Raw genomic sequence first — 23,424 nt, 5'->3', positions numbered from 1 at the left:
GGCCTGAAGGGCTGACCTGAATTTACTCGTCTGCTGTATTCTCGGTAAACCTGAACCGATTCAAGGTTCTCCCTTATTGTGTCCAAACTCCTCATTTAACCCTGACAGAGACTGAAGGCTGGGAAAGCTGGAGGAGCTTCAGGGGGGACTCACTGGGGCTGCTTTGCTGCCTCCACAGGGAGCCTGGAGTGCCCGGGATGGCCTTGGAGAGGGACAGACTCGCTGACCAGGTAAGTGCATTCCAGCCCCAGATGGAGCCCCCTCAGCCAGGGAGGCCCTTCCCTGGCTCTGACCAAGAGGGCTGGGAAGCTGCTGCCTCCTTCCTGCTGGGCCACGTCTGTCCCCACATCCCAGGCAGGAGGACCAGCCCTTCCCGGCTCTCTCCCCGGCTTTGGGAGTGATTCCTGGGCCCTGGGGCAGCTCAGGCCCCAAGAGCTCCCCCCAGGCGCTGCCTCCCTTGTTGGATTTTACCTGATCCCTCTTGAGTCACTGCTCAGCACAAAGGAAGGGAGAAGCCATCGGCTGCCCTCCAGGCCCCCCCAGTCTGACCAAGGAGTCCCCTCAGCAGCCGGGTCCAAACAAGCTTTGTGCAGGTGGGATGGAGGCAGGCATTATGGGAGGGAAGCTCTCAGGGCTCTGGGGAGATAGTTGGTTCCTGAAGGGAGGATTCAGCTGGGACTGGAAGGAAGCTCCAAGGCCAGAGGCAGGAGGGAGGGAGAACCTTCTCTGCAGAATCACAGACAGCCCCTGGAGAGGCCCCGAATCCGACCAGGAAGGTCTTGGCCAAGCATCAGCCAGGAGGCCAGTATCACTTGGTCAGAGGAGGAGGACGAGGGAGGTGTGAGGGGAGAGGAAGGGGCTGGAAGGTCAGTATAAGCCAGTGAAGCCTGCTGTAGGAATGATGAGAGTCCTTGCCAGTGACAGCCTGAATCAGGCAGCTGGGGAGGCCCTAGAGAGCTCCCCTGTGGCTTTTGTATGCACTCCAAGGTGTGACCCCTTCACTGGCCTTCTGCTGCTGAGTTCCCTGACCAGAGAGAGTCCGAGGAGTTTGGGGAGACCCCAGGAAGGACCCTCACACAGAAATGGGGCCTTTTTCTCAGAAGAGGAGTTTCGAGTGTTCTTGAGCAGAGCTATTTGTACCAGAGCCAGCAGCTGGGAACCTTCCTTCTCTGTTCAGTAGAATTTCTCCCTGGTCTAGTTCTTCCTTTGTTGGACAGGCTGGAGAGAAAGGATCAAGTTTCTGGAAGGCCTGGGAGTTTTCTGTGCAACTAGGCTTAGGGAGGTCCTGAGAGTGATGTCTTCGGCTTGTCAGAAAGGCATCCGGCTCAGTTTCAAAGAATGGGATACAGACAGACTGGAGTGCATTTCATCCATCTGTGCACTAATGCTTTGGGATAAATGTTCTTTTTCTCCTCATCTCACAATGAAGGAAACTGAGGCAAACAGAGGTTAAGGTTCTGTGCAGAAGTTTTTGTTTCAAGGAATCAAAGTTTTCCATTTTTTTGGTAATTGCCTCTATCTTGAGTTTAGCTAAGCATTTGTGTCCTTGAACTGCAATGTAAAACATCTCTGAGGCACCCTCTAACACCTGACAATTTGGCCATTGTGCCAGAAAAAGGAAATGATCATGTCAGAGACCTGTGAAGGCTGGTATACTCATGCATAGTTAGTGGAATTGTCATTCATTGATTGACCATTTGGAACTTTGCCCAAAAGGCTTTCAAAGTGTGCATACCCTTTGATCTAGGCATGTATCCAAGAGATCCTAACAGAAAGAAAGAACCTATTGATACAAAGATATTTATATAGGAGGTCTTTTTGTGGTAGCAGAGAATTGGAAATAGAGGGATATTCATTACCTGGGGAATGGCTGAACAAGTTGTGGTGTGTGATTATAGTGTAACCCTATTGGTCTATGGGGAATAATAGGCAGCATCATTTCAGAGAATCCTGGGAAGACTTCCATGAACTGTTGCAAAGTATGAGCAAAAGCAGGAGAACATTTTATAGGTAACAGCAACACTGTGTGGTCAGAAGCTGTGAACGCCTCGGCTGTTCTCAGGAGTTCAGGGTTGTAAGACAATCCCAAAGGACTCGTGATGAGAAAAACCATCTGCTTCCAGAGAGAGAACTGATGGACTCTGAATTCAGACCAACATATGTTTCCCTTTTTTAAAATTTTCTTTGGTTTGAGTTTTCTTCCACAAATGACTAAAAAAGGAAAAATATTTCACATGATTGTTCAGGTAAAATCTAGATCAGATTGCTCACTCCGGGAGACTATTTGGAACTCCAAAAAAAAAAAATGAATGTATGAAGCTGTTTTTATCTGTAATCTGGGAGAAAATAAGTGATTATTCTAAATACATCTCCCTGTAGCTGAGATGGGTTTGAGCTCTTTCTCTCCTGCCTTCTTATAGTGTGATCTTCAATATTTACCTCACATTTCCTTAAATCCTGTTTAATAGATGTGGTGTAGGCTTATGGTATGAGCCTTATTTCCTTCCAGGCTACATTCAAGTTTTCTTAGCAGTTTTTACCAAAGAAGGGATTTTCTCCCAAATTACTTGTTCTCCACTTGCCAGGAGGTATTTTCTTTAGCCTGTCCCATTGCTTTACCTCCTTATCCTACCAGTCCCCCAGGTTTAGGATGACGGCTGGCTTGTGATCTGGTCTGAGCTCTGGTCCTGCTGCTCCCCAGCTATCCTGGCTTTTTTTCTTCATCTTCCTTGATATGGCTGATCTTTTGTTTTTCCCCAATGAATTTTGTTGTGATTTTATCCAGTCCTGTCAGATATCCTCTTCCTCATGGCATTAGGGGTGAAATTACATTTTTTCTCCTGGATTATATTTTTTGATTTGATACTCTAAGGATTCTGTTCAATCTGAAGCAGTTTCTGTGATGTTTCACTAGAGAAATTTATGGGGACTAAAGTATGGAGCTTCCCCTCTCTGAGGAGAGATGCTGAGGCTGACATGGCTGTTGTTTCCAGAAAATCTCTTTTCTTCAGTATTGTAACAGGTAAAAGTTATGGTTGGACCAAATATTTAATTTAATTACTAAATCCCAATGAATTACTCAAATTAGAATGGCTTTTTGGGTAGTTTATTTATAAATAGTGAGAAGAAATTAAGGAAATGAGAGAAAGAGAGAGAGAGAGAGAGATAGCTGCTCCAGCCTGGTCTGAACCAGGCAGAAATTCAGAGGCCCCAGCAAGGGGGAGCCCAGAGGGTTAAATTTAACACAGCTTCTAGCCACGGCCATTTTAGGATGAGGGGCCTCTCCAGAAAAGCCAAGGAAAGGGAGTCAGTGACAGTCCAAAGGGATGCAGTCTGAGATCTCCAGCCCGAGTTCCTGGGCAGCAAACCAGACATGTCTGAGATAGGTCGAGAGAGAAGAAAGACTAAACTGACTCCCTGGGTCTCGCCTGTATCTTCCAAGGCCAGTTAATGCCTTGAAATGAGGCTAGAACAGTGATGAGGTGCCCAAGAGCTGGATTCTGCACTTCCCCTGTTACAGGCTGGCTGAGTGTGGAGCTAAGTTAGAAGGCAGAGAAGCAGGACTCAGGCAGTTCCCAGAGAAAAGCAGTTACTGATAAATAGGATGAATAAGTAAATAATCTGAGATCAACTCAGCCTTCTCTGAGGAAGGGTCACCTGAGCTGCAGCCTGAGTCCCCAAGCTCTGTGAAGCACCTTCTCTCCTTTCTCCTGCCTTCCACAGTGTTATAAGTAAAATATGATCTGTTGACTCATTACCTGACTGGTAAGCATTTATTGGGGGGGGGGGGGCGGGAGAAGGACGGAGAGGGAGGGAGGGAGGTCTCAGCTTTTCTAGAGCTCCTCGATTCAGCTTGCTCGGGCTGGGCTTGCCAGTGTTCAAGAGATCAGGAAAGCTCAGAGAGAAACCCCCAGCCCAGAGAGCTAGTCAGTTCCGGGGGAGGTTCAAAAGCCCCCTTTCCCTCCCTCGCTGCCTTTTATATTTCCTCCAGCTCACCCCTTCCTGACTCAGGCTGTGGTACATTGGTGCCTCTCACACTGATAGTGACTGCCCTGGGACACAGCAAAGGGGCCACAGACACATGACTGATACCTACATCCCACCATGGGGACCCCTGGGATCCAGGCTACATTGGAGGTCCCCTAGAGATTTCCCTTCACACACCGAAAACTCCTCAGCTTCCCTCCGGATCATCCTAGAGTTGCTATTTTCAAGCCTCTATTGGGCTCTTAAAGGCTCAGCTTCTAGTGCTGCCTCTGACACTGACAAAAGGAGGGACCTTTGGGCCCCTCCCTTCTCTGTAGGTCAGTTTCCACCTGTAACTGACCAGAGATGGGGTCTTCATTGTGATGTGACTTTCAGCTCTCTGCTCTCTCTTGGGCTGCTCCAGGAGGTGGTTACATTCCAGGATGTGGCTATGGACTTCACTCGTGAGGAGTGGCCCCTCTTGTCCCCTCACCAGAAGGAGCTGTACAAGGAGGTGATGCTGGAGAATGCCCGGAACTTTCTCTCTGTGGGTAAGGAGCCTCTCCCTGGTGCCTGAATCTGCCATCCAAGGGAATATCGCCCTCAGCAGCAGGCAGGGTTGGGAGCAGTTTTCAGTCATGAGGAAGGGATGAGGGCTGGTATGCTGAGTCCCAGAGCCAGGACTCTCCTGCTTCCTTGTTCTTCTGTAAAAGGACTTTGCATGGTGTAATGCGATGTTGGGAGCTCCCTTTACATTGTGTAATGGGGTGTTGGGGGCTCCCTTTGGTACTCATGAAGTCAGAGATCAAATGTGTATTGTTGAATCTTAGATAGGGAAGTAATCTCAGAGCTGATTCTGTCTCTTGTCTTTAGGACCAGAAATTAGGTCTCCCAAACCCATCTGAGAAAACTGTTCTGGCAGGTTTTCCTTCCACCCTCTTCCCCTTTATTGGGGATCTTTTTCTCTTTAACCCTCATAAACTCAAAGCTCACAGCTCCTTGATGTCCCCAGGAGAGATGGTTTCTTCTTAGTCTTCTTTCCTATTGCCCTAAGCTGCCAGCTGAGCCAATAAAGAAGGGAGGGAAAGAGACAGACCCAGCAGCAGGTTGTCTTAATAGTTCAGGAGGTAGGTGATGTGGGCCGCCACCAAAAGAATGAAGAGTTTATACTGACCTGCTCTTGACTGGTCTTCTGCCGCTTTTTTTCTTTGTAATATTATGGCACTTCTTCCTCACTTTCATCTTCCTAATTAAGTGAAAAATTATTCCTGGTTGTTATAGACTTGTAAACAGTTTTGATGAAGTCCATCCATCATCTATATGACAATTAACAATAAAAAGCTATTTTTCCCATGGGCTTATTCAATAATATTTGTTCAGTATTGCTTCTCATTACTCAATAATACTATGGATTCAGTCTAGCTTTCTCTAAAAAAAAATGCTTCAGAACTAAATGTTAGGGTTCCAGATTGGTTCCGTGACTTTCCCCCTTCTATACCCACCCTAAATGCTGTGGAATCTCCCTCTAGGGCCCCCAAAGGCCCTCTTTGCCCACTTCTGTGATTATCAGAATGAATGGACTGGCTGGGAGATAGCATTCGGCCCAAGGAAGATTGGTGAATTTCATAAGAAAGGAGACAGAGCTCCTGGAAAAGTGTCCATGAAGCTCAAAGAGGTGTCAGAGAGGGAGGAGAATGCAAGGTGATGAGACAGAAGCCAATTCCTCAAGGTCCTTGTGTCTGGAACTTCAGACTGACTCAGAACACTGATGTAGTTTGGAAGTTTAGGAGTTTCTTCCAGAATGAACCAGAACAGAATGGGGGATGGGAAGGAGCTGTTGCTCATTCAAGGTCCCCCAGCAGGTCAACAAGGCCATCCTATCCTGGACTATTACATCATATTCACTGAGAGGGAGGAGGGCAAACTCCTGGAGGAACCCCATGGACTGATTCTCTTGAGTCAAGTCACTGGACTACCCCAACTTTCCCTCAAGATTACTCAGTGATGAACTTCTCTCAATTCTCCTCCCTGACTGTTCCCAATTCCTAGGGCTTCCAGCTCCCTCAGAAGAAGTGATCTCTTATTTGGAGCAGAGGGAAGTCCTGTGGATGCTGGAGCAAGAAGGCCTGAGGAACTGCTACCCAGGTGAAGGAGGACAAAAGAGGCGTGGGAGAGCCAGGGTGACCAGAGGCTTCTGGGTGCTATGGTGAAGCCATTTCTAGATTTGGGGGCAGGATGATCCGACATGGAGTTCTTTTTCAGAGGTTTTACTAAGGGCTCCCTGAGCAAGTAACTGAACCCTTGAGCCTCAGTTTCCACATCTGTGAGATTAGGCTGTTGGATTCCATTTCTTGACAGCTCCCTTGATGAGATCTGCTTGTTATCTTCTAAAAAGTTATTTTTTTAGACTGAAAATTTGAAAGTCTCCTCCAGGAGCCAGAAGGGTTGAGCTTATCCCCTCTGAACTCTTTAGTATCCAGAAACATGTATGAGGGCTTGCTCTGTGCCGGGTCCTGGGTTTAGTTATGGGGCACATAAAGTGCTGCAGTGGACATCCCCTGCGCTCCAGAAACTCACCTTCTGTTAGAGTAGATAGCAAAATGCTGAAAGTTCTATAGAAACCCTCTATATCCCAGCTCCAATGAAGCTAATCCTGAGGGAGAAGTCTCTGCAGTGAAGGAACACTGGAGAGGTCTAATGGGGGAGGTGTCCTGGGGCTTCAGGAGATCCAGACTGTGGATTCTGGGGGAAAATATAGTAGAGAAAATAATGGAGAATCACCAGGATTGCACTGCAAATGGGTATGTTTAGTATTTTAGCCATGAACCTGAGAACATATGTTGGACAGTATCTCGTGGGGAGAAAGACAACAAGTGAGAGTGTTGGATCATTGGGGAGAAATGGTTTATTGTTTCCCAGCAGAAGAGAGTCCTTATTTCCTTAGTGTATGAAAGGCTGAAGCTAAAAGCACAATGGGAGTTTGTTCTGAAGGTAAGAATGGATGCACTTAGATGAGGGATGGGATGGGCTTCATTACTATGGAAAGAGATTTTCTTTAGCTTGGAGAAGAATAACCTTTTCCTCTCACCCTGAGGCCAGAGAGGAAAAAGAGGCAACCGAGCTGGGTGAAAAGTGGAGGATAAGAGAGAGCTCTGTGGAGAGGTACAACTTTTGTTCAGTGGAATATGAGGCCAAGTTCTCAACATCAGTCCAAGCCTTTTCCTAGTCTCTCAGTTCCAGTCTTTGTCCTATTCTTGGACAATTAGGTGACCACAGCACCTCACTTTTGGGAGATGAGAGCCTTGAGAGAAGCCTCTGACATCTCCAGGACTGGGTCTACTCCAGTTCCAACAGAGTTACTTTTGACTGCTGAAAAATATAAGGAAGAGAAGGACAGAAACACAGCTGAGGCCAGAGGATGTATTTGCCTTCCAGGAGAGTCCTGACAAGGATCCTTGTAGAGTTTGGGCCTGACATAATCCCAGGGCCCAGTCAGTAAACATGTATTAAAATAAGAAATGTTCTAGGAACCTAGGTAAACTCTGCAGATACAAACAAAGGGAAACACCAGCCTGGGCTGTCCTGGAGCTCACAATCTAGAATCCAGATTTGAAGATAGTTTAGAAAGAAGTAACAGATCTTTAATCTCACTCTGAGATGGTCCAGGGAGAAAGGTGTGTTGGGGAATGGAAATGCATTTTATTCAACAGGGAAATCAGGAACTAGCAGAGTGAAAGGAATGACAATTTAAGGAGAAAAACAGTCAAAGGATGAAATAATCCCAATTCTAATGATAAAATAAATTCCATTTGCATATGGCCCCTAGTATGTGTGATATACTTTAAAAATTTCATCTCTTTTTATCCTTATAGGAACCCTGGCATTAACTTCATATTATTATGTCCATGTTATAGTTGAAGAGCCTGAGACCAACAGAATTTCTGTGACTTACCCATGGTTAAGAATCCTAGCCAGTTTCTCAGGTCCAATGAGAGTGCACCATCACCTATATTGGAATTTTTAAAAAGATTCATGAAAATGGTTTTGCCTATATGAGGTGGGAAATAGGAAGAGAATTGTAGGAACTTTCTTGCCCATTTCCTTACAGAGGGATCCAGGACTCAAATTAGTATATGAGACATGTTTTTATTTAGGATTTAGTAGAATGATTTTATTTAAAGGAGGCATTAAAAGAAAAGTAATGGCTTCTCCCAAGGAGTAGGGAACTCAACAAAATCTTTTATATCTTATATAAATGCAAAAAAGATTCCTGAATTTCTTCATCTGATCTCTAATACTAGAACAAAAAATAAGGTTGAAAGCAATCATGAAGGGAATTACATAATGATTACAGAGTAGCTAGAAGATGAAATAATAGGAATATTTAGTTTACATGCACTCAGTGGTGTCAAACCTACAAAGAGAAAATTGAATGTCAATAAAAATAAAAGCAAAAAGATTGAAAGTAAATTGCCTAGTATTTTGGACAGAGCACCCTCAGTCACAAGATTTGGGCTCAGCTGCCAGATTTTCAGGTCATGTCAGCCATCCCTCCTTTCTGAGGTCATAGTCTGAGTTAGGAATGTAATAAAGTAAGTTTATCCTGAATTCCACATTTCTTATGAAGAGCCAATGAGATCATATGGGAGGCTCTTTGTTATTTAAATTGTTCTTTAACTTTGAGGCAATGGCATTTTCAAAGGATAGATTTTGCCTGTTCATGTTGGAAGACTTTTTCTTACCTGAGATAATAGGATAGAAAGTGGTTTATTTTTTGACAGTTGAGGCTTGGTGATAGTTATATATGTGTATATGTCACTCTATATGTATGTTTTACTGATTGTTTCTTTTAGAAGGAGAGTTTAGACCTGAAATGAAGGCAAATCCAACAGAGGTGAGATATCCTGTGGAAGAAATGGACTTACAAAGATTCATGCATAGGGGTCCTAATAACTTTGCTTCTAGGGAATTCTGTGTTGCCCATAAAAATTCATCTTCTATTGAACATCAAGGAATGCAACCTGAAGAAAAATCTAGTGAAAATAATCAGTATAGAAACACTTTAATGCACAGATCCAGTCTTGTTGGACATGAAAAAATCTACATTAGCAAGGAATGTTATGAATACAAGCCATATGGAAATACATTCAATGAGATCTCCAATTTTACTGGACGACAGAGAATCCACAGTGGTGAGAAACCTTATGAATGTAATCGATGTGTAAAGGCGTTCAGTATGAGTTCCCATCTTGCTATACATCAGAGAATCCATACAGGGGAGACAGCTTATGAATGTAAGCAATGGAGAAAGGCATTCAGTCAGAAGTCCAGTTTTCCTGTACATCAGAGAATGATCACTGGGGAGAAACCTTATAAATGCAATCAATGTGGAAAGACATTCACTCGCACCTCCAGTCTTGCTATACATCAGAGGATCCACACTGGGGAGAAACCTTACGAATGCAAGCAATGTGGAAAGACATTCAATAGGAGCAGCCATCTTGCTGTACATCAGAGAACTCATACTGGAGAGAAACCTTATGAATGCAAGCAATGTGGAAAGACATTCAGTCAGAGGTCCTGTCTTGTTATACATCAGAGAATGTACACTGGAGAGAAACCTTATGAATGCAAGCAGTGTGGAAAGACATTCACTCGCACCTCCAGTCTTGCTGTACATCAGAGAATACACACTGGGGAGAAACCTTATGAATGCAAGCAATGTGGAAAGACATTCAATCAGAAGTTTCATCTTGCTCTGCATCAGAGATTGCACACTGGGGAGAAACCTTATGAATGCAAGCAGTGTGGAAAGACATTCAACCAGAGGTCCCATCTTGCTGTACATCAGAGAATGCACACAGGGGAGAAACCTTACGAATGCAAGCAATGTGGAAAGACATTCACTCAGAGATCCAGTCTTGCTGTACATCACAGAATGCACACCGGTGAGAAACCTTATGAATGCAAACAATGTGGGAAAAGATTCAGGCAGAAGTCCAGTCTTGCTGTACATCAGAGAATGCACACTGGGGAGAAATTTTATGAGTGCAAGCAATGTGGAAAGACATTCAGTCAGAGGTCCAGACTTACTGTACATCAGAGAATGCACACTGGGGAAAAACCTTACGAATGCAAGCAATGTGGAAAGACATTCAACCAGAGGTCCCATCTTGCTGTACACCAGAGAATGCACACTGGGGAGCAACCTTATGAATGCAAGCAGTGTGGAAAGAGATTCAAGAGGAGGTCCCATCTTGCTGTACATCAGAGAATGCACACTGGTGAGAAACCTTACGAATGCAAGCAATGTGGAAAGGCATTTGCTTGTGCCTCCAGTCTTGCTGTACACCTGAGAATCCACACTGGGGAGAAACCTTATGGATGCAAGAAATGTGAAAGGACTTTCACATGTACCTCCAGCCTTGCTAAACATCAGAGAATGCACAGTGGAGAGAAACCTTATGAATGTAAGCAGTGTGGAAATACATTCACTTGCAAATCCAGTCTTGTTGTCCATCAGAGAATGCATACTGGGGAGAAACCTTATGAATGTAAGCAATGTGGGAAGACATTTACTCGCACCTCCAGTCTTGCAGTACATCAGAGAATGCACACTGGGGAGAAACCTTATGAATGCAACCAATGTGGAAAGACATTCAATCAGAGGAGTCATCTTGCTGTACATCAGAGAATACACACTGGTGAGAAACCTTATAAATGTAATCAGTGTGGAAAGACTTTCACGTGCAATTCCAGTCTTGCTGTCCATCAGAGAATGCATACTGGGGAGAAACCTTATGAATGCAAGCAGTGTGGAAAGACATTTACTTGCACCTCCAGTCTTGGTAAACATCAGAGAACACACACAGGGGAGAAACCTTATGAATGCAAACAATGTGGAAAGACATTCAATCAGAGGTACCAGCTTTCTAAACATCTGAGAATCCACACTGGTGAGAAACCTTATGAATGCAAGCAGTGTAGAAAGACATTCAATCAGAGGTCCAATCTTGCTTCACATCAAAGAACCCACCTGAGAGAAGTCTTGTGAGTGTCAGTAATGTGGAAAGACATTTAATTGTGGCTTCAATTATGATATATGTGAAAGTCACACTAGGGAGAAGCCTCAAGAATGAAAACTATGGAAAGGTGTTCATATTCAGCTCTAGTCTTATGTTGTGGAGGAAATTTTCATCCTTTTTGGGGCAGCATTGTGGAGTTAGAAATTTGTTACCCTAAAAACTGATTCTTAAAATCCAATTTATCCTCTTCTTACATGCTGGCACAGACAGGATATAAATTTGTTGGACCCCTGCTTCTCACACTTCTCTATCTGTCAGGGTAGCTGAGAACATGGGGCTTTTTGAGCAACTATAAAAATTTAGTCATATGATTCTGTTTTAAAACTAATTTAATTTTGTGTGTTGATCCAAATCTTATGTATTTTAAAATAATCAACAAATAACATATGTATCAGCATTCAGGCAATGAGTTTAAGAGTACTTTTCTTTAATTCCAATATTTTTTTGTTATAGAGCCTTATTTACTATTCAGAAAGGAATGAATTCACACAGCAATGGAGTCTGGAGAACTAAAATTTCAACTCCAGGCTCCAGCTTCCTTCCCCTCCCTAGTGTCACCATCCACCTTTATGCCAAAGGTCACATCTCTGCGATCTCATGTTGAGGTAGAGTTCTGTACTGAGCATAGTGTGGAGGAATCTAATTTTGGTTTTGTTGTAGAGACTGGACCAGCCAAAATGGCAAGGGAGTCTAGGGAGATTAATTTCTCCCCTGAATTTCAGGATACTCTAGGTAATTGAAGGGACTAGTGCTGCCAGGAACAGTAGTTATTTTAGGTCAGTAATTCGTTGCCCTTCCATAGATTGGGCCATCCTTTGAATTCTACTTCCTGTCTGTACTTAGGAGGAATAACCTTCCTTACCCTCCCCCCTAGGGGTAAAATGCCAGAGGCCAAGTGTTTCCAGGGAGCTGCTTTCAGGCCACGTAGCTGGGGACAAAAAAAAAAAGTTTAAGTGGAACCACATGTGGGTTGGATAAAGGAAAGTAGACTACAGAGCAAAATAGGGCTAAAATTTGTTACTTTTACCTTAGTAATCAACACCCTATAATACCAAAAGATTAAGATTAACTCTTCATCCAGTTTTCTGCAATTTTAATCTGGAGATAGAATCTTGTTAGACTATATTGCTTTCCCCCAGGTGAAAGAAGCCAGGAGAGTTAGAGTCTAATTGTTGCTAAAAGACACATACACACCTGGCTTAATGGGTCTCAGTGAACAATGGGTATCCAGCTTGTGACAATGTAAAGGAAATGGATTTGTATATTCCCAGCCTCAAGAGTCCAGCTCCAAGGACTCCTAGCTTACAGAAGCAGGAAGAGCAGCAGCAGGAAGGCCCAAACAGTGAGGGAGGGAGGTAGTCGAAGGCAGTAGCAGCAAAGCCCAGAAGACTGGAACAGGACCAAACATGCTTTCTTTTTAAACTAATCTACTCAATATTAAGAATTCTGAACCCCACTTCTGTGTAAAGAGTAAAAATATATTTTACAGGATTTAATAGTGACTATTAGAAATCAAGGAATAAAGAGGATACACAATAAAGACCACGTGCCTATGGCTAATCAGCCATTTCAAAATCCTTGCCTTACCACTGCGACCATGTTCACTCCTTCATCTGTTTATAGGAAGTATGTAATGAGTTATGTTAGCCAATCTAGGTATGAGGTGGTACCTCAGAGTTGTTTTGATTTGCATTTGTCTGATTATAAGAGATTTAGAACACTTCTTCATGTGCTTATTAATAATTTTGTTTTCTTTAACTGAAAATTGCCTATTCCTGTCCCTTGCCCATTCATCATTTGAAGAATGGCTTGATTTTTTGTACAATTGGTTTAGTTCTTTAAAAATTTGAGTAATTAAACCTTTGTCAGAGGTTTTTGTTATGAAAATTATTTCCTAATTTGTTGGTTCCCTTCTAATATTGTATGCATTACTTTGTACAAAAACTTTTAATTTGATGTAATAAAAATTATTGATTTTATATTTTGCGACTCTTTCTAAGTCTTCCTTGGTTTTAAAATCTATCCTTTCCCAAATGTCTGAAATGTATACTCTTCTGTGTTCACCTAATTTACTTAAAATATCTTTCTTTATGTTCAAGTCATTCACCTATTTTTGGTTTATCTTGATTTAGGGTGTGAAGTGTTGATCCAAACCTAATCTCTCCCACCCTGTCTTCCAATTTTCCCAGCAGTTTTTCTCAAATAGTGGATTTTTGTTCCAAAAGATGGGATAATTTGGCTTGGCATAGACTGTCTTTCTGAGGTCATTTACCCCAAGTCTATTCCAATGATCCTCCTTTCTTTCTCTTTGCCAGTAGCATACTGTTTTCATGACCACTGCTTTATAGTATATTTTGTAATCTGGTACTACAAGGCCACCATATTTTGCATTTTTTTTTATTATTTCCCTGGATATCCTTGATCTTTTGTTCTTCCAAATGAACTTTGTTATGTTTATTTTCTAATTCAGTAAAAAAGTTTTTTGATAGATCGATGGGTATGGCATTAAATAAATTAATAAGTTTGGGTAAGATGGTAATTTTTATTATGTTATCTCATCCTACCCATGAGTGGTTAATATTTTTCCAATTGTTTAGATCTAGTTTTAATTGCATGGAAAATGTTTTGTAGTTGTGTTCATATAGTTCCTGTGTTTGTCTCAGTAGATAGATTCCTAAGTATTTTATATTGTCTAGGGTGATTTTAAATGAATTTCTCTTTCTAGTTCTTGCTGCTGAGATGTGTTGGAAATATATAGGAATGCTGATGACTTATGTGGGTTTATTTTGTATCCTGCAACTTTGCTAAAGTTGTTGATTATTTCGACTAGCTTGTTAGTTGATTCTCTAGGATTCTTCAAATAGACCATCATGTCATCTGCAAAGAGTGAATATTATTTTTAAGAAAGACCCTTCTATTCCAATACTTTCTAGTGTTTTCAATAGGAATGAGTGTTGTATTTCATCAAAGGCTTTTTCTGTGTCTATTGAAATAATCATGTGATTTTTGTTGATTTGCTTGTTGATATGGTCAATTATGCAGATGGTTTTCCTGATATTGAACCATCCTTGCATTCCTGGTATAAATTCCACCTGATCATAGTGAATACCCCTCGTGATGACTTGCTGGATTCTTTTTGCTAGTATCCTATTGTAAGGATAATTTAGGGTCGTGACCTAATCTAAATAATTTTTGGTTGCCAGGGGATATCCCAAATTAAATACCCATGTCAGTTTGGAAATATATGGTGATTCAATCAATATAAAGGGAAGAAATCAAGGAGAAGAGAGAGGAAAAGGGTATAGGATTTTTCTTGCCTGGCCTGTGCTATGGGGAGTTCAAAGTCCTCCATCACAAGGTTCCTGAAGAAGATTAGAGGCTTCTAAATGGATAGTGTGTGGAAGGTAAAAGAGAAAGCATCAGCCTAAACTGAGAGATCTCAGAGAAAACATCTCGTTGAATTAGGTTACTAGGCTTCCTTCAGTATGTTATCAAGGAACCTCGCCTCTAAACCCCAGACTATAGCAGCTACCACACCAAGATGCCAACACACTCAGCGAGCTACCTGAAATATATAGCTGGTTTTATATCACTTTCCTGCATCTCACATGTGCCAATGATATCTTAGGTTTGACTTGGATAGCCCAGGAGTCTTTGAATTGTTTCTGTTTTGTCATTTGCTAGCACATGTTTGTCAAAGGCCATCCTCCTAAATACTTATGGTTTTGTTAGACTAAGTAGGGTGGAGTAATCTAAAGTTCACACTATTTAGGATTTTTGCATCTGTATTCATTAAGGAGATTGGTCTGTAGTTTTCTTTCTCCATTTTTTACCTGCCTGGCTTTGGAATCAATACCATATTTGTGTTCTAAAAGGAATTTGATAGAACTCCCTCTTTTCTTATTTTGTCAAGTAATTTGTATAGTATTGGGATTAGCTGTTCTTTGAATGCTTGATAGAATGCACTTGTGAATCCATCAGGACCTGGGGATTTTTTCTTAGGGAGTTCTTTGATGCCTTGTTCAATTTCTTTTTCTTATATGGGATTATTTTAGAATTCTATTACTACTTCTGTTAATCTAGGCAATTTATAGTTTTGTAAACATTCATATCACCTAGATTGCCATATTTGTTGCCATATATTTGGGCAAAATAGTTTTTAACAGGGGCAGAGTCAAGATGGCAGCTTAGAAGCAGCAAAAGTTAAGACCTCCGAAAACCCTTCCTTACCGATCACAAACTGAATGCCCCTAGGAGAATGACATTCAGAATTAACAATAGGAAAGAGGAGGGGAACCCTCCTTCTGGACTCAAATCAAAAGGTACGTCCCCGAACAGCCGGAATCTGAGAACACGTGGGTCTAAGGGGAAGGCAGAGGGAAGATCCCAGGACCCCTCCACCCCAACCCAGAGGGCTGAGCCCCCAGCGACAGTGGGAACCTCTGGGTGTGCAAAGGTGCCGGTTTGGAGATTCTACCTTGTGAGCAGTGGGGTGCCGGGCTCAGAGCTTCCAGAGTGGACAGCGGGGAGGAAGCCAGGGAGAGACCAGGGCTGGTGGCTGGGTCCTTCCATCTGGCTCCAGTCTCACCAGGAGGTCTTTGCCTTGGGGCACATCCAGACCTATCCAGTTGAACCTAATCCCATCAGGACTCCTCAGAGCTCTAGGGAGGCCAGGACCCCTCCCCCCCCCCCTCAGAGTGCAGGGCCTCCATCAGGGGCAGGAACCTCAGGGCGGGCAAAGGCACTGGGGAACCTTGCGAACAGTGGAGAGGCAGCTGGAGAGAACTGGAGAGAGCCTGGGAGGCCCAGCCTTCCAAGAATCTTCAGCCTCAGAGCACATACAGCCTAACCCAGTTGAATTTAATCTGATCAAAAGCCTCCAGAGGACAGGGAAGCTAACATTCCTCCCCTAGGGTCTGTACCAAGAGATCTGACAAAGCTCCAAGAGGGGAGACTGACAGCCCCAAAACCAAAACAAAATGGGTGAAAAGAGGATGGAGTCAAATCTTTTGGGCATCAAATGATAAAAAGAAGGCAGGAGTAGCAATTATGTTATCAGACAAAACCAAAGTAAAAATAAATCTAGTTAAAAGAGATAGGGAAGGTAATTACATCCTGATAAAAGGCAGTATAGACAACGAGGAAATATCTGTACTCAACATGTATGCACCAAATGGCATAGCATCCAAATTTCTAAAGGAGAAACTAGAGGACTTCAAGGACAAAATAGATAGAAAAACTATACTAGTGGGAGACCTGAACCTTCCTCTATCCAAACTAGATAAATCAAAACAAAAAATAAATAAGAAAAAGGTAACAGAAGTGAATGAAATCTTAGAAAAATTAGAGTTAGTAGACATGTGGTGAAAAATAAATAGGGACAAAAAGGAATATACCTTCTTTTCTGCAGCACATGGTACATTCACAAAAATTGACCATGTATTAGGGCATAAAAACATTGCAAACAAGTGCAAAAGAGCAGAAATAATAAATGCAACTTTCTCAGATCACAATGCAATGAAAATAACTAGTAAGGGAACATGGAGAGGTAAATAAAAAATTAATTGGAAATTAAAACGATTCTCCAAAACCAGTTAAAGCACAAATCATAGAAACAATAATTTCATTGAAGAAAATGACAATGATGAGACATCCTTTCAAAACCTATGGGATGCAGCCAAAGCAGTACTCGGGGGGAAATTTATATCCTTATAAAAAATGATGCCACTAATTATTTTTAAAAATTATGGGACTTTGCTTAATGATTCTGTCTGATTCCAGGACAAGGTATAAACACAAGAGCCATTGCACAGAGCCAAAGAAAAAGCCAATCCAGAATGGATTGATGCACTTCTAGGCCAATACAAAGGTTTTGAACCTAGTGTGAGACTTGGAGTTGCGACACTTGACTTATGTTAAGATGTAGGCCTTCCTTGTCTCTACACTCGCTCTGAAAATACAGACGAGGATCCCTGAAACCTTGGCTCATATAATCTGGTCCCTTTCTTTTCTGTCTTTCATAGTGTGGTACCTTTCTGTAGTCCTGGCCACTGACTGGGTAAATGCATCATTGCTTAGGATCATTTTAATTGGGCCCTAATTCAAGGACCTGTTATAGATTTATTTTTCTTTTCACTTGGAATTTTTACACATAAGACTTTGATAGTCTGTATTTTCATCCAGAAAATTTTCTTTTCTTTTGGATTTTTCTGATGGTTTTGTTAATTTCTCTTAACAATTGATTCATATACCTCATACCTCAGCCATGCTTCCCAAAGTGATCATGTATTTTTCAATCACCCACAACATGGGGAAATGTAAATATATATATATTTACATATATATATTATACATATATATATATATTTTACATATATATATTTACATATATATATATATATATATATATTTATAATTTAAATTGCAAAGTTTAAATTCTTTTTGAGAAGAATTTTAGGTAAGGATGCTACACCTCTCTGAATCCAGAAATTGAACTGTTGGAGAAGATACCATGAAGAAGCCTCCCAACCACAAGTGCACAAAAATGAACTTTGGGTGTAGTTGATCGAACATTTATTTGTATGTATACTTTCATGCCAATGGGGCCTGCCCCCTAACTGGCTTTCTGTCAATGCGTCCAGCAATTATTGTTTTTTTTCTTTTTTTCTCTTATCCTCAAATTATTGTAATCTTTAAATTGATTGTGTTTTCATGATCCTTTGGGAAAAAAATTATTTTTTTTTTCGAATGATCACACGGTGAAATGTAAAAAATAGACTCGAATACAGGACTACAATCCCCACAATTCCTTTCTCGACTTCCCCAAAGTGCTTTGTAATCTTACTGAATTCTCACATGGGCTGAGATCAAGAAGGGATTTAACCTGATTGCAAAGGCTTTTGTTTCTTCTTTTTGGACTTCCGTTTTGGGATCAGACTCGTCTTTCATGATGTGAGGTTATCTTGCCTAGGCCTCTGGCCTAGGCACGTGTTTTTTTCTAATTCTGTATTTACTTTAATCCTTAACCTTTAATAAACCTCTAAAAAATATAATACTTCTTGCAGAAAAAAACTAATTTCTACCTGCCTTAGTTCCCCCTAGATTTTAATCTTTACACTATGGATAGACATGTGCTAGCAAATGACAAATCAGAAACAACTGAAAGACCCCTGGGCTGTCCTATGTCAAGCTTAAGCTACCACTGGTACATGTGAGATGTAGGAAAATGATGTAAAAACCTTCTATATATTTCACATTACTTTCTCCCTCCGGGCTCTTTGATGGCCAGAGGTCATTGGCGCCACCTAGCTGAGCATCTTGGCATCTTGGTGAGGGTTCTGCTATTGTCCCGGTTTAGGGGTGAGTTTTCCTTGATACCATACTGGAAGAAGACTAGTAACCTAGCTCAGGTGAGGTGTCTTCTCTGAGCTCTCTTGGAGATGAGGCTGATTCTTCTTCTTTTACATTCCAAACATCATCCTCTTAGACAGTGTCTAATTTTCTTCAGAGACCTCATGGAGGAGGACTTTGAACTCCCCCTGGCCCAGGCCAGGCGGGAGAAATCCTGTCCCCTTTCCCTAGCTCTTTTCCTGAATTCCTTCCCTTTATATTAATTAAGCCACCATAAATTTCCAAATTGACTTGCGTATTTTATTTGGGATATTCCCTAGTGACCAAATTAATTTAGATGAGGTCACAACCCTAAAATTATCCTTACACTCCTCTAGATCTTCTAACACTAGAGTTAGGGTGAGGGATTTCCTGCAACCCTGTCTTTGGCCCTCTACTCTTCTCCCTCTGGACTTCTTTACTAGATGATCTCATCATCTACCAGTGATATAATCAGAGTCTCAGATCTGTAGTTTCTGCCCCAATCTCTGTGCTGACCTCTAGTCTTGCATCTCAAATTTCCTTCCAGGGATTTCACACTAGGTGACCAGGAGCTATCTTGAGCAAAGTGTATCCCAAACACATTGTTTTCTCTTATCTAGACAGAACACCCACCTTTTCTATAGCTGTGTACTGTGAATTTCAAAACTATTCCACCCTAATCAGAACTTTCTTTTAAAGATCTGATTGAGCTATTTCCTGATCAATAACAATAAGAGATAGTTGGAATAACAGAATCAGGTCTTGGAAACTACATTTCTGCTCCCTTCTTAGTTTAACAAGATTAGGAAGGTCTGCATTAAACTCAAGATTTAATTATCTGAGAAAACGGCCTTCAACAGACATGTGGGAAAAAAGGACAGACCTCTGGGCTGTCCTAAGTCAAGCTTGAGCCACCCTTGACACATGTGAGATGCAGGAAGTGAGGTAGAGAACAGCCTTAACACCCGCTTTTGCTCAGCCTGAGCCAGAGTGGTTCTGAGTTAATCTCCTTTCCTTCTCTCTCGCTCTCCTCATATTTTCTTCCTCCTGTTGTAATTAAATCACCACAAAAATTTGGCAGCTGACTTGGGTGTTTTATTATTTGGGATTTCTCTTGGCGACCATTTAAATTTAGATTTTTTCAGTCTCAACCATAATATTCACCCTTTATAGTCCTCCTCGTCCCTCAGGCTCAAAACCAGGAAGCCGTTCCCCCCCCCCCCCCACACACACACACACACTCCTTACAATCCAATATGGCGCCAAGACCGGTCAGTTTCACCTTCACAGCATCCCCAATATACCACCTTCTGTCCTTTGACACTGCCATTCTTCTGGTGGAGGCCCACATCACCTCCCTCCTGGACTATTAAGACAAGCTGCTGCTAGGTCTGTCTCCCCCAAGGCTCTTCCCACTCCAAAACCTCCCACCATAGTGTTTTTCTTACAGCTCAGTTCTGATCATGTGACTCCCCTACTCAATAAACCCCAGTGGTTCCCTATTCCAGGATCAAATAGAAAACATTCTGTTTGGTGTTCAAAGCCCTCTTTCCTGTCTTCTCATTCATTACTCCCCAGTCGGTATTCTTAGATCTAGGGAACCTGGCCTCCTGGATTCCTTCAACTGCAGACTTTTAAAAATACCCTTTACTTCCTATCTTAGAGTTAATAGTAAGCATCTGTGGTAGAGGCAGAACATGGGTAAGTGCTTGGCATTTGAGGGTAAGTGGTTATCCCAGGGTTACATAGGTAGGAAGTCTCAGAGATCATATTTGAACCCAGGATCTTCTGCCTGTAGTTCTAGTTCTCCATTCCCAGAGTCAAACTAAATGCCCCAGAATGGAAATGTTTGCTTTTTTAAAAAATGCTTACCTTCCAACTCAGGATCAGTTCTAAGAAAGATGAGTGATGAGGGCTAGGCAATCAAAGTTAATTGATTTACCTAGGATCCCATGGCTAGAAAGTAAGGGAAGTCATATTTCAACCCAGGTCTTCCTGACTCCAGATCTGGCAATCTCTCCACCATTTGATCTGACTTTGTCTACTTCCAGGCATTTTCAGTTGCTTTGCCTAATGTCTAGAATAGTTTCCCTCCACATTTCATATCACTGACCTCTTTAAACTTCCTGAAAGTCCCAACTAAAGACTAAAATCTTTCTTCAAGAAAGCTTATCTCTTCCCTCTTAGAGTTTCTTCATTCATTTCGTTCTTTCCTATTTCTCTTAGAGCTTATTTCATGTCCATGTGTCTGTGTATTGTCTCCTTCCCCCACTGGACTGTGAGCTCCAGGAGGGCAAGGACTGTCTTTTCCCTCTTAGGGAATTCCCAGAAGGGGAGAACAGGTGCTGGATGTAGAGGGTATGGAAATGACAGTTTCTGGTCTTTGAGGTACCCTGTTGTGTCCCTGTCTTCTCTTTATATACCTCCTCTTCTCCCCTGGAGTGGATGGGATGACAGAAGATTCTTCCCGTGATGCCCTCTGTCTTCAGCTTCACCTTTAGACCTCCCGGGTTTCCTCCAGCCTCCCTTTATTCTTGTCTATAGTTTTTCAAAGAAGCCTCTTTCTGCTCTCTCTGATTACTGTTGTCTTCAGTTATTCACTACTCCTGTACTTCTGCTCAGGGTATTCAAGAAGGAAATGATCTCTTCTCTTCTGGGTCTCTTTCTAAAACACTGCAGACTCCTCTTCCCTAATGAACATTTACTGTTCTGTTCAGCATTGTGAAGCTCCCATTTACAGGTGTTGGGAGTGAAATTTCACCATAGGGTAAACTGAGGTTCCTCTCCAAGGAAGAGAAGTAGAGGAGCACTGCCTGTCAAAAATGGGGCTCAGGGGATTTGCCTCTGTTAATTCTCCAAATCCTTAGCAGAAAGTTAGATCTCTTTGATAGGTTTGGGGGTGTACAGAACAAAGAACAAACAGGGTAAGTGATGTGTATCATAGGATGGAGGGTCACCAGTGGTTATAAAGTGAATCTTAAAACTGCTTAGACTCTACTTCAGAAGGATTGATTAAGCTATTTCCCATTTTTAACAATGGAGGTACTTGGTCAGGAATGTATTGATAACTTTAAAATTACTCCACCCTGCTCAAATAGTGCCTTAGGGGAAGATAAAGTTACAAACTCCTGATTGATCAATGAAAAGTCCCCAACTCATACTTATAGTGATGTAGAAACATTAAGCTTGGTCTATTTTTAGATCAAATACAAAAAGGTGCTAAGTACTTATAAAGGTTAAATTAATCACTAAAAAGGTCAAGCAACTTAGAAAAGGCAACCTTAGCAAAAGAGATGTGAAATACTCAGAACATATAATATGCCCTGACAAGGTTAGAATTAAAGAGTGATGAGAACTAAGAATGGGCTGCCCTGGGAAAAAAGTGTCCACTATGATTGGTAGATGAGATAATTTACGGGAGGTGATATAAAAGGAGCACTCTGAACGGGGTTTAGGAGTTCAGAGGAGGGTCTCTGAACTCAGTTCAGGAATTGAGGATTTTAGTGAAGGACTGGAGCTTGTTTGAGATGATCTTGTTGTGAGTGATAAAGACTGACTCTCTCTCCCTTAAGGCTCTGGCCTAGGCCCTTTCTACTATTCCTCTCTCTCTCTCTTTCTCTCTCTCTCTCTCTCTCTCTCTCTCTCTCTCTCTCTCTCTCTCTCTCTCTCTCTCTCCCTCTCTCCCTTCCCTTAATTCCTTCATTTATATTAATTAAAATCTCTATAAAACTCAGCTGACTTGGGTTTTTTCATATCTGGGAATTTTCCCATGGCGACCACTTATTTTTTATTCAAATCAAGACACTAAAAATTATCTTTTCAGTTTGGCCGAAACATTTACAGTTTTGGAAATTCAGTCTTGGAAACCCACATTTTCGTGGTTACAATAATAAGGGACACTGTGACTGGAATAATCAGTAATAAGGGGCCAGCAGTGCCCCAGCCCTTCTAATCTCCCCAGACTAAGAAGAGATTTTGTGTGGCTCCACTGCCAGCTTAGGGCCCTGACCGGGCAGCAAACCAGACATGTCTGAGATAGGTCGATGTTGAAGAAAGACTACAGCTGACCCCCTGAGCCTAAAATGAATCTTCCAAAGCCAACAAATGGCTTGAAATGAGGCTAGAATGGTGATGAAGTGCCCAAGAGCTGCATTCTGCACTTCCCCTGTTATAAGCTGACTTAGTATATAACTGAGTCAGGAGGCAGAGAAGCAGGACAAAAGCAGTTACTGATGAATAGAATCCGGATCCTGGGTGCACTGGAAGACCCGGCTTTCCTCCAGGGCATCCTAGAGCTGTTCTTCTCAAGACTCCATTGGGCTCTTGAATCCTGAGCATCTAGTGCTGGCTCTAACACTGTCAAAGGGTGGGACCTTTTGGCCCCTCCCTTCTCTGTGGGTCAGTTTCCTCCTTTAACTGACCAGAGGTGGGCTCTTCATTATGATATGACTTTCTGCCCTCTGTGCTCTGCCTTGGACTGCTCTAGGAAATGGTGACATTTCATGATGTGACTGTGGACATCACGAGGAAGGAGTGGCACCTCTTGTCCCCTCCCCAGAAGGAGCTGTACAAGGAGGTGATGCTGGAGAATGCCCGGAACCTGCTCTCTGTGGGTAAGGAGACTCTCTGCTGCCTGAGTCTACCATCAAAGGGAAAATCGCCCTCAACAGCAGGCAGGGTTGGGAGTAGTTTTCAGTCATGAGGAAGGGAGGAGGGCTGGTTCTCCTATAAGGACTTTGTATTTTGTAATGGGAACTTGGGGGCTCCCTTTTTTGCTCCTGAAGTCCAAGATGAAATGCTTGCTGAAGAAACTCAGAGGTGGACATAATCTCAAAGCTGATTTTGAGCAGAGCCAGTGAGGATGGGATAAAAGAGATTAAATATTTATAATGGCCTACTGCTGTTCCAGGCCTCTGCCTGATTCTGTCTTGCCTCTCCCTTACCCGGAATTGGATCTCTGAAACCCATCTGGCAAAAGTGTTCAGGAGGGTTTTCCTTCCAC

General features: G+C 42.3%; 2 protein-coding genes across 8 annotated transcripts in view; both read left to right on the top strand.

Moving 5' to 3' along the window:
* LOC100617323 (zinc finger protein 420-like) overlaps positions 1-13,030 on the top strand; it is a 53,948-nt gene extending 40,918 nt beyond the window's left edge. For 2 of the 7 annotated variants that reach the window (XM_016432824.2, XM_007490173.3), the window contains exons 2-5: positions 179-230; positions 4,391-4,517; positions 6,016-6,111; positions 8,820-13,030. In XM_016432824.2, the coding sequence (XP_016288310.1) occupies positions 198-230; positions 4,391-4,517; positions 6,016-6,111; positions 8,820-11,020 (2,457 nt within the window). In that variant the 5' untranslated portion in view covers positions 179-197 and the 3' untranslated portion in view covers positions 11,021-13,030. Of the gene's footprint in view, positions 1-108; positions 231-3,821; positions 4,518-6,015; positions 6,112-6,184; positions 8,024-8,819 lie in introns of those variants that run through there. The other 5 variants (XM_016432822.2, XM_016432820.2, XM_016432819.2 and 2 more) reach the window with 5 other exon arrangements.
* The window catches only part of LOC107652138 (zinc finger protein 420-like), a 181,726-nt gene that overhangs the window by 40,858 nt on the left and 117,444 nt on the right, over positions 1-23,424 (top strand). The window lies entirely within an intron of this gene.

Source organism: Monodelphis domestica, chromosome 3 (genome assembly GCF_027887165.1).
Source record: "Monodelphis domestica isolate mMonDom1 chromosome 3, mMonDom1.pri, whole genome shotgun sequence".
Classification (NCBI taxonomy): Eukaryota; Metazoa; Chordata; class Mammalia; order Didelphimorphia; family Didelphidae; genus Monodelphis; species Monodelphis domestica.
Note: the sequence above shows the minus strand (reverse complement) of the source record. Positions and strands in the feature narration are given on the sequence as shown.